This window comes from Chinchilla lanigera, unplaced genomic scaffold (assembly GCF_000276665.1).
Source record: "Chinchilla lanigera isolate Chin_1 unplaced genomic scaffold, ChiLan1.0 scaffold00041, whole genome shotgun sequence".
NCBI lineage: Eukaryota > Metazoa > Chordata > Mammalia > Rodentia > Chinchillidae > Chinchilla > Chinchilla lanigera.
This window is the reverse complement of record NW_004955442.1, coordinates 4855341-4866909: the sequence shown is the minus strand read 5'-3', so window position 1 is coordinate 4866909 and position 11569 is coordinate 4855341. Positions and strand designations below refer to the sequence as shown.

At 41.2% G+C, this 11569-nt stretch overlaps 1 protein-coding gene across 2 annotated transcripts in view; it reads left to right on the top strand.

The window, feature by feature from the left end:
• Window positions 1-5708: 5708 nt before the first annotated feature.
• The window catches only part of Ercc4 (excision repair cross-complementation group 4), a 27749-nt gene continuing 21888 nt past the window's right edge, over window positions 5709-11569 (top strand). For both annotated transcript variants that reach the window (XM_013517964.1, XM_005391144.1), the window contains exons 1-2: window positions 5709-5994; window positions 7134-7314. In XM_013517964.1, the coding sequence (XP_013373418.1) occupies window positions 5788-5994; window positions 7134-7314 (388 nt within the window). In that variant the 5' untranslated portion in view covers window positions 5709-5787. The remainder of the gene's footprint in view (window positions 5995-7133; window positions 7315-11569) is intronic.

The window sequence follows — 11569 nt, the reverse complement described above, 5'->3', positions numbered from 1 at the left end:
ACAGCTGTTTCTCCAGTCCTGTCTATACCAGCCATTCTCTGAAAACAGAATGAATAACAGAACTCTTAAAGACAGTTAATAATATTTTCAAGTGTTTGTGCAGGTTGCTGCATTAATAAGGCACAATGTCTATGCATGTGTTGTTGAATTGATAGTAATATGTGGGGAAAAAAATTGCCTCAATCAGTGGGCCTAAAAATTCTATTCCCAGCATGAAACATTGGTCCAAAACATGTTGACTGTATGCATTAGCACAGGAAGGATGAAAATCATCTGAACCCCACAGTCAAGTGTAAATGACTCAAGCTAGCATTGAAGGCCTTTCAGCATCTGACATCTAAGGGGATAGGCGGGACAAGAGTGAATAACAGGTTTAGAAGGCAAACAGCCTGGGCCTCACGCTTAATTAGCTGGGTGGCTTTGGACAAGCTATTCTACTTCTCTGAGTCTCTTCACTTGAAAAATAAAGAGAATAATAGTACTTACCTCAGAGGACTGAAGAATAAAATGAGGGAGTGTGCTTCGTCTAGTGCTTAATATATAGTAAGCACTTAATGGACCCTGTGCTTGGCATTTGTCATGGTTATTCTTGTTCAGGCCTGACACCACACAATACAATAAAGATTTGTTTACAGAATGAATAAACTTATGCCCCCGTTTCATCACCAGAGGAGACTCCCACCCCAAGCCCCACCTGAGTCTTTAAACTACCACAGCAAACTCTATAAACTCCATGTTGCGCTGACATGGAGGGAAATCGAGCCTGGCGATTACTTGCTCCTTTGTTGGGCTTCATATCTTAGGAAATTTCTGTTATCAACTCCTTCTGCCCAGAACAAGCTTCTCTCCTTTTTCCCCTCCTTAGCCAGCCTTCAAAGCTGTACTCAGATGCCACGTCCTCAGGAAAGTCTTCCCAGACAGCAAGACTTGATGACGTTCCCATACCATGCATCTCAGGACCTCTGCACTTTTCCTTCACAACACTAGATTATTAAATGCTGGCTTATTTGGTTAATGGCCTCCTTTTGTGGGAGAACCCCAGAAGGGGAGAGATCTCAGTGTTCAGTAATTCTCTGAAAATGAAGTCATCTGCACTCTAATGCTCTATTATAGGTTCATCATAAAAGACCTAGTATTTGCTTAACAAGGCACTTATATTGTGTTCACTATAATAAGTAACCTATAGATGATTCAGTGTACAGAAAAGTGTACAGAGGCTTTAAGAAAACACCACTCCATTCTATAAAGAGGAAACTCAGCATCTGCATGTTATGTCACCTGTGGAAAGTACTAGAACCAATTCCCCCTGGGTAACAAGGGATAGCTTTACATACTATAGTGGAAGACTGAAGTTGTTGAGAAAGATGACAGTGGCCTTTGGTGAATTGAGATTGGTAGATTCTGACTCAGGGCAGAAGGAAAATTAGGGTTCTCCTCACTTCCAGGCTTATACTGAAGCTTTGGTCTTTGGTATGACTGTATCCTCCTGGGAAAAAGTGAAACTAACATGGTGGCCTGGAGAGGAAAGACAACAGCTCTAGTGATCAAAAAAGCTTAAGAAAAAAATTAACAAGAACAGTCTAAAAAATTAAGAAAAGTTCTGAGAATCATTGTGACAGTAATGTAGAGGGGGGAAAACCTTCCCTGTAACTTGAAAACTTTCACAGAAGTAGAAAATACAATGTGCAGATACAGCCCATTCAAATTTGCAAGTCTGCTTTCTCATATATCAACATCTGACATTAACTGTTGCCCATCACATAATATTAAGTTTCACATTCACAAGGTAATAAATTTTAGTGCTCATGAAGTATTTATATAGTAGCTGGGAAGTTTTTCTTTCATTTTTACTATAAAAGCAAAATAAGTCCATGCCAAGAAAGTCAAACAGAACAGAGGGGGATAAACTGAAACGTAAAGGTTTGATGCTTATTTTAGATCCATAAAGAAACTGCTGTATTGTCTTAGTTACTTTTCTCTCGTTGCTAAGACAAAATACCCAACACCCAGAATTAAGGAAGGAAAGGTTTATTTAGCTCACAATCCACACTCGGCTGCCTCCAAGGCAGAATGGCATGTGGCAGAGGGCAACCGTTCACTGCAGCTGAAGACAGCAAAAGCAAAAGGGAAGGCGGGAAGCAAGCCTGTTTTCTTCCCTTACATTGTGTGCTGGCTATCCACCCACACCCACACCATCTCAGTGCCCTCCTCTTGTACAGGCTCAGGATGAATATCAAAAAACATCCTAGAGCAGGACGGGCATGTCCTTCTCACCCCAGGATGTAGAACTGCTGAGTCATTTAGCCAAGCCGCTAGACTCCTCAAGTTGACACAATGTATCAACTATAACGTGTATCAACTATATCATGTATAGTTGATCATGTATCAACTATAACTATATCAATGTATCATAATGATATCATAATGTATCAACTATAACTATATCTCTTTAATAAGAGATGTTGAGTCATTCTAGTTTTCCATGCAATCATAACAAAATCCTATCTGCTGATGTTTTTCAACAAATACTACCTGTTATTGTTTTACAATTGCTTTTCTCATTATGAAATAGGTGGGGGTATCTTTCCACATTCAGCTTCCCCCACCCCCTGTAAAACTGGAGGATAACCCAGGGCCTCACACATACTAGGCAAGTGCTCTATCACTGAGCTAGATCCCCAAGCCTATGTTCAGGCCTTAATAGCTCTATGATAATGCACTTACTAGAGATGCAAGAGAAATTTTAACTAGTCTTACCTAACTGGTCATTTAGAAGAAATTGTAGATGCTATTTTAAATGTAATGAAAATTTTAATTCTATATTTCTAATACTAGTATATTTCTAACACTGTTCAAGGATGAGACTGGGAAACACAGCTGGTTCTAATATTTAAAGAGCTATAAAACTTACCTAGTCCTAACGCTCCTAGAGCCAGCTGCAAGATAAGTGCAACTTAGCCAGACAGTGGTGTTCTGCTTACTTGCAAGTCCCAGAGAGTTATCGCCCCGAGGACACCTCTGCTCAGTCTCAAACAATGATTGATTCTTCCCCCATGTTATACTACTAGTTCTTGTAAGAGTAAATTCTGCCTAGCAATTAATGACAAAGACATGTGTAACCAACTGTAAAATGTTATCTGCCTTTTTGTACTTCCTTTTGAAAACCTATATAAGTGACTGTAGAACCCCAAGACTCTCCTGGTGATTTGAACCTCTGGTTCCCTGGCCCGCTAGTGTAATAAAATGCCTTTCAAAGTCCCTTTGGTGTTGTTGTCTTCCATTTGGCCTAGTCCTGAATTCCACAGCCAAATGACCAAAAATAATAATAGTTCACACAGCAATATGATGAACAGAGATATTCGTACACAATGCTTCCACTAGAACACAAGTCCTATGGTGTCAGGGCTCTTGCCTGCTTTGTCCACTGATGACCATGCCTGACCCCCTGGGTGCCAAATAAGCATTTGCTGGGTGAATATATCGTCAGGTGTATCTATTGAGATATTTAAAATCTCTCTGTATATTGACCAGCCACCCTTCAAAATAACTGTCTCACTGTACTGTGTGCTCCTATGGGGGGGGGAGGTATTTTATTTTGTTTTAATCAGTTGGAAATTCATCTTTAAAGTTCAGTGTAATAGAAATGAGAAATGTTTGTGTATTTATTTCATATTGCTACTGTAGAAAGATCCCAAATTTAGTGGATTAAAATAACACAAATTATTGATCTTCCAGCTCGAGATATGAGATGTCCAAAGTGGGTCAGTGAGGATGCTCCAGAGAAGAATTTTTCTTTTTTGCCTTCTTAGCTTTTGAAGCTGCATTGCTTGGCTCATGGTTCGTTCCACATTATTCCAATCTCCCTTTCCCCAGCACATCCCCTCGGAAGTGACCCAACCACATTTTATCCCTTATAAGCACTCTTGTGATTCCACTGGACTCACCTACACAATCCAGTATCATCTCCCTGTATCAAGCTCTTTAGCTCAATTACATCTATAAAGTTCCAAATGCCATAGTCAGTAACAGACAGGTTCTGGGCATTAGGATATGGACATCTTTCAGGAACCATTATTTTGTCTATCACAGTGTGAGATCAAGTTTAAATTTGAACATTGTCAGTTGAACATACATTTCCTACATATCTGTTAAATCCCTATCTCCATATCCTGATCTAAATCTAAGAAATGCACTCTAGCTTGGGTCTTGCCCAAATTATACAACCTCCCCCTGGCCTCCATTTCCCTTACTACAAAGTGAATCCTCCCCCCCCCCCCACCAACTCACTCTCTCTCTCTCTCTGGAAATGCTGCATTCGAAGTAGCTGCTGAAATCTCTTTCCACTTAAGCAAAATTCAGGATTATTGTGTGTTATTTTCATCTGGACAAAACTTAAACAAAATACTGGATTAAGCAGCAATGAGGCAGAGAAATAGATTCTCATAATCTGCTGCTGTGTATGTAAATTGGTACAGACTTTCTAGAGGGCAATACGGCAGTGCGAATGTAAAGTCTTATAAAAGTTTGTTCTCTTTACCTCACTAAGTACCCATTTCGAGAAACGTATTTTAAACCCATGGTTGAATTTATGTATAGTGATAGTTGTTAAATATTATTTACAATGCTGGCAGAGAAAGCAGAAACAAACTAGTCCTCGAATTAGGGCTTAAATAAATAAGAATTGTACATCCACATACAGAAATCTCAATAACCATATAAAAAGACCCTGTTGAGAGGTTTGCCAAATATTAGTGACAAACCTGGGGTTTATCAGGGTATTATCTCGTGAGAACTAAAAATAAGAGATTTCATAATGTTAAACGTAATTATTTCTGGGTAATGGAACAACAAGAGTTTTTTTTTTTTTTTCTTTTTGCTTGCTTGTATTTTCTAGTTTCTAACAATGAAGGTGGCTGTCAGGGATACGACACAGCTCCCCAAATTCGATTAACGGGGATGAGGATGTCCAGACATGGCACGAAGGCAACCCGAGGGGTCCCCCTAGTGGAAGGCGGGATGCGCCTGCTACACGCACACCCGACTGTGACTGTTTTAAAGTTTATCATATTCAAGGCTTTTCGAAGCAGACACAGAAAATCGTAAAGTATTCTGCTTATTTTTAAAAATTAAGGGGGAGGAAAGCCATTAAAAGTAACCTCACCCTGGGAAACGGTGCTCATCATCCTGGGTGCACTTGGAATAGTGACAGTCAAATTTTTCAATTATCGATGTTAGGCTCCTTCGGTATTTGTTTTGTTGTTGTTGTTGTTGCTATTGTTATTGTTGTAACTGCTACTGCTATTGTTTTTGTAGCTGACGTTCGAAAAAGTCCAGGTGGCAGGGATGTGGAACTAAGAAGGCTTGAGATGCAGCCTTTTGTCTGGAGGCCACGCTGGTACCGAGGACTCCAAAATCTTCGGCTCCATTCGCCTGTTCTTCGGCTTAATTCGGCCAGCTCTTGGATTACTTTAGTTTCCTTCAATCCATTCTCCTTTCTGCCTCCGTTCGTCTTCGGCTATATTCGGTCGCCTGGCGAACTCTCGGTCTCAGCTCTTTTCGACTGCATTCGGCCCACGTTCGATTTAGACTCGGCTCTTTTCGTCCTACACTCGTCAGGGCCTCGGCTTTCCTCAGCCGGGGCCTTGGGTCCGGCCTCGCCTCCTTTTCGGCTGCGTTCGGCAGGTTCCGGACTTCTCAGACTCGGCTCTCTTCGGCTGCATCAGGCCAACAGTCGTCACCGCTCGGTTTTTTTCGCCTACGTTCGGCGGCGGCCCCGGAAGAGCGCTCATGGAGCCGGGCTTGCCGGCTCGACGGATAGCTATGGCGCCGCTGCTAGAATACGAGAGGCAGCTGGTGCTGGAGCTGCTCGACACCGACGGTCTGGTCGTGTGCGCCCGAGGGCTTGGCGCGGACCGGCTCCTCTACCATTTCCTCCGGCTCCACTGCCACCCGGCCTGCCTGGTGCTGGTGCTCAACACGCAGCCGGCCGAGGAGGTGCGGCGGGAGTGAGGGGACCTGAGGGCATGGGGGCCTCCCTGGCAGACGGAAGCCGGGCGCGAACACCAGCCCTCGGTCGGGGATGGGGAGGTCCAAAGAGAGACCGCCCCTAAAGTGAGAGCGAGGATGCTGAGTCGGGTTGGGGGTCCCTGACAGTGTGTTAGAACCCTGGGAAAGGGAGGGGCTCCGAGCGGAGCCCCGGAGTCGCTGGAGGAGGTGTCGGTGAGGGCGAGGGGGCGTGGATTGCGGGCCCCTGCGAGGGAGCAGATGTCAGGAGACTGGAGGGAATTCTGGGGGAGTCTCGAAGTTGGATATTAAGGATGCTTGTGGGATCTCTAGAAGGGAACAATGGCGGGGGTCTCAGGGTGGTGGAAAGACGGGAGACGCAGGCTGGGCAGACCTTGTAGGGAAGAGGGACTGGGGCTAGGACATTTCACCAAGGATACTGGGAGTGTTTCTGGGCCGGCTCTGCGGAAGATGGCATGGGAGCACACCTGTGCTGGGAGCCCAGTGAGAGGGAACCCAGCGGGGCCTGACAAGTCTGATGATCTGCTAGATAGAGCAGGTGGCCAGGAGGAAAATGTCAGCTGAGAAAAATAATCACAAAGACCTTGAGGATGAGGGCCCTGTTGATCCATCTTGGTATCCCCAGGGCTTAGTGTGCGGCCTGTCACAACACATGTACCCAGCAAAAGTAGTGTGAAACAGGAGAGGGGTGACTGGTAGGGAACTTGTCAACATGATGAAGTCCTTCTAGGATGGGTCAGGACAGAACTGGCAGCCTAAAATACGATCTGGGAAAAGTTCTCCCATGTTCTCACAAAGAGTGCTTGGCTGCAAACCTGGCTTTGGTGGGAATTAGTTCCTAGGTAGCCAAGTCTTTCAATCCAGTCTTTTGAAAGGTTTTGTTTGTTGCTATTTTGCTAATGATTGGAGTGCTATTATTTGTTAGTGTAAACTACAAAAAAAAACCCTTGTTAAATGTAGACTGGTTTGTTGATCCATATGAAGGATAACTTACTTTCTATATTCATTAAGTTCATTGTCGCTGAGAAAGGCAGCCCTGCATTTTAAATATCTGCAACCTCTTGAAAACTGCGTTAGGGTACTCTTCTAATGAGTTTGATTTGATTTAGGAGTATTTTATCAATCAGCTGAAGATAGATGGAGTCGATCATCTCCCTCGACGTGTGACCAATGAAATCGCAAGTAATGGTCGCTATGAGGTTTACACACAAGGTGGTGTTATATTCGCAACAAGTCGAATACTTGTGGTTGATTTTTTGACTGATAGAATACCTTCTGATTTAATAACTGGTAAGAATTTGAAATCTTATTCCTTGTATATAAATGGGTACATTTTTATTTTGTCTGTCCCCATTGCTGAACTCTAGAACTTTCTGTGGGTATCGCTGGATCTTTTTGCTTGATTTGACATTGTGCTTCCAGCTGTTGTCACAATGCCTGACACATTGTAGATGGTCAATAAATATTCATGATCTCAATAAGTAGGTGTCACTTAACGGTGGTGATACATTGTGGCAACTGCATCATTAGGCTATTTCCTCATTGTGTGATCACAGTGAACTTACACAAACCTGGATGATATAGGTCAATCAGATGTAACCTCTTGAAGCAATCAAGAGGTAAGGTAAACATGAGTTATAGGAGGCTGCCAGTGTAACAGGGAATACTATTTTATAGTAAGCATTTTTTTAATAAATAGTACACTCTAAAATAAGGGTAAAAAGTATCATATAGACAAGCCTGGTATGCACACATTTAATCTCAGTTACTCAGAAGACTGAGGTAGAAAGATTCCAAGTTCAAGGCCAGTGTGAGCAACTTATCAAGCCCTTGTCTCAAAATAGAGATGGCTGGAACGTGGCTCAAGGGTAGAGCACTTACCCAGAATGCACAAAACCCTGGGATTCAATCACCAGTACCACAAAGGAAAAAAGAAAGTACAGTATGGTGAATACATGAACCAGAACATCATGGTTTATTATTATCATTATGAAGTATCAGTTACTATATATAATTGTATTACTGTGCTTTTATGTGACTGACAGTACAGTATATTCATTTATACCAGCCCTACCACAAACTAATCAATAGCACATTCTCCTGACATTACACCATCTACCAGGGCAGTGATGGCGAACCTTTTAGAGCTTTCAGTGATGACAGAGAGCCAGCTGTGGCACATGTACCATAGGTTCGCCACCACTGTGCTAGTACTTAGGAATCTCTTAGCTCTGTTACAGTCTTAGGGAACCAACATCGTATGTGGTGGTCAGTTCATGACTGTAAACGTTATGTTTGTGGCACATGACTATATATGGAATGTTGACTTTTACTTTTCTAAGCTGATACTCAACTCGTTATGAGTAAAATACTTGTAGTTGCTCAGTCTTTGCTTTTAGAACTTAACTACGTTTGAAATGTTTGTAAGTAATCTCTATATTTCCAAAAATATTCAAATATTTCTTCTTTAAGAGTAATTTTTCCAGCCCAGCACTTGGGAGACTGAGACAGGAAGATCACTGTGAGTTGTAGCCAGCCCAGAATAGTGAGACCCTGTCTCAAACAAAAATGTAATTTTTCTCATGATTTGAAATTAAACCAAATAGTGTATTTTGAGAAAAGTAGTTTTAAAGGGTATGATCCAAAAATACGGTAAGTGCTTAATTTTTTAAGTTTATTACAACAAAAGACACATTGCCATTTATTCCCCTCAAAATATGCCCCCTTGCTTTCCACACACTTAACCTTTTGTCCTTGCCACTTTCTGAGGCAGTTCTAGAAATCCTCTTTGGTGAGTATCTTTACTTACGCTGTTGTGGCTGCGACATTCACAAAAGAGGACTCTCAGAACTGCTTCAGAAAATGTCAAGAATGATGGGATAAATGAGGGGAAAAATTTTGTTTATAATTTAGACATTCACTGTATATTTTGATCACTCCCATTTTAGCTGAAATTGTTATGAAAAGGAATTCAGTTTTATTATTGTTCGTATTTTCAGAAACCTTTTCTGATTTCCCCAAAGTTAATGTAGGAGCCTTATGTCCAGGCCCTCACGTAACCCTACACTTCTCTCCAGCCAGCACTGAGAACACTACTTCGTGTTTGCCTGTTTGTCTCTCACTCTTGAATAAGGTTCCTTAGTACGAGGAAGGGCTTATTCATCTCAGGCTAAATAACTGGTACACAGTACATACATACATATTTGTTGGATGAATGATGGATGGATATACAGTGTTCTTTAATGAATTCCTGGAAGGCAGAGAAACTGGAACTCATTAGTACACTTCTTGTTGTACCTATCATATTTCCCTGAACTTAAAAGACCTTCAAGAAATATTTAACGAATAAATGTATGATCGATTGCTTTATATGGTTTATTGTAAACTGGTTAAGAGAAAGTTTTGTTACTCTTTCGTAACATTTGTAGTTTTTATAAACTGTGGTATGGGCCTGACTTTCAATGCTAATACCCTGCTTACAAACAAATGTCTTAATTTTCCTCAGCCTCAATTTTCTCATTTCTTATAAGTCAATGATATTGTGCCTCTTGGAATTATGAGGATTGATATGCAATAAAATGCTTAGCCTAGTGCCGGATGCATAGTAAACTCCCAATAAACTATGGAGAAAAAAAGATGTTTCTTTTTAACTAGAAGTCTTTCTACAGCATAAGGTCTCCTACTGTTTTCTGCTTTCTTAAAAGGTTGGTTTTTTTTGTTTTTTTTTTTGTTTTTTTTCAATTTTTTAACATTTACTAAAATGAAAGTAACTGTCTAGAAACTACCACTAGATGTCAGTATTACTCTGACTTTCACTTCTAATAAGGTAGAGAACAGTCAAGGCAGCCTCCAAGTCTAGCATACAAGTACTTCCTGATTAAAAGTGCTAAGTTGCTGCCCCTTTTCTGGTCATGTCCCTGCCTGTAGCGAAGCTGGAACTGCTATCTTGCTGACAGACTAAATGCCAGAAGTAAAGTCTTCTCCCCGTAGGGTCCCCAAAAGAGCTGTGTTCACCAAAGCTCTGAAAGAGCGAAAGGGCAACCCCGTAAACTTGGAACACTCAGAAAAGTATTGCCTTCCTTCAGGCCTGTCTTGTTTCCCTCCCACCTCCGATTATTACGCACTTGCCTTCCCTACGTATCACTGCCAACTAGAACTCATCAATAGTGATCCTGGTTATCTCCAGATGCAATTCTGAACAATGCTTTCTGGGATATTTTTTTTTTTAAGGAAGTTGTATACTTGAGTTGTATACCAAAGCGCTTTATAGTCATTCAACAAGCATTTAACTAAGGATCCCCTTGTTTGGCAGGGAAGGTTCGGAAAATAGAAAGGTGAGCAAGCAGTATGGTGAGCTCTTGAGTTTGAGTGCTTCAGGGTTTGTTCTTGCCTTCACAGTGCCTCAGCTGTGTGTCCTTAGGCAAATTGCTTCGCTCCTCTGTGCCTGTTTTTAAATCTGTAAATCAGGGACGGTAACAGTTCTTCCGCTCAGGAGTTTTGTAAAAAAGATAGAATGCATAAATGCCTACCATCAAGGCATATATTAAGTATTTTATGATCACTATTTGTTACAATGTTCTTGTTTGCATACATTTTAGTGAAGCAGACAGATACATAAAAAGTAATTACAATACTCTATGAGGTAGAAAATATCATAGGAGCATAAAATTTTAAGTAGGTTCTTTTGGGACTAAAACTGTCCCCCAAAACCTGCTGATACTCTGTATTTTAAAGAAAGGTCCTGAGGTAGCATCGCTTAGAAGAATGTGGCTTCACAAATGATTTGGAATCTTTGGCATCCACTTTGGTTGCTGGGTGACCTTCCCCTTTTTGGTCTCATAGTATATCTACCACATGGAGTTATTGTAAGGAGCAAATAAAATAAAAATCTATAAAAGTACCTAACCCACTGCCTGGGATACAGTATTCTCTTCTTTCCTTTCCCTGATTTCTAAAAGAATAACAACCTTTTAAACCACGTCATTTTCTAAAATTCAGTTTCACCTTTTCTTTAGAAACCCATTTGTGTTATTTTTACTTTTGTGTAATATTTCAACTCAAGATAACAAATTGTGGTCCACACATAGAGTTCTTAGAGAAACCCACTTACTAGGTAGAATATATTCTGAGTAGTTAATTATGTACATGTATTAGGGGTGGGGTTATTGAAAACCTTTTGCTATAAATATCTAAATTAATTTTTACCATACTTGAAAAATAATTTGATTAGCTACAGTCTATTTTAATTTCATCCATCTTAATTTAAAATTGAAGCAACAAATAATAGAATCTGAATTGAGCTTTTTGAACTATAAGAAGGCCAATGTATTACTGTATCAATTTCAAGACCCTGGGGCTGGGGATTTAGCTCAGCGGCAAAAGCGCCTGCCTGGCAAGCGCAAGGTCGTGAGTTCGGTTCCCGGTACCGGAGAAAAACCAAAAAAACAAACAAACAAACCATAACAACCCTTTGTGGTGCAAGCTAAGGTTTGGGAAGTGCACTTCCTCAAAACGAAGAGTGAGCTGCAAAAGAGGAAGCCATGGC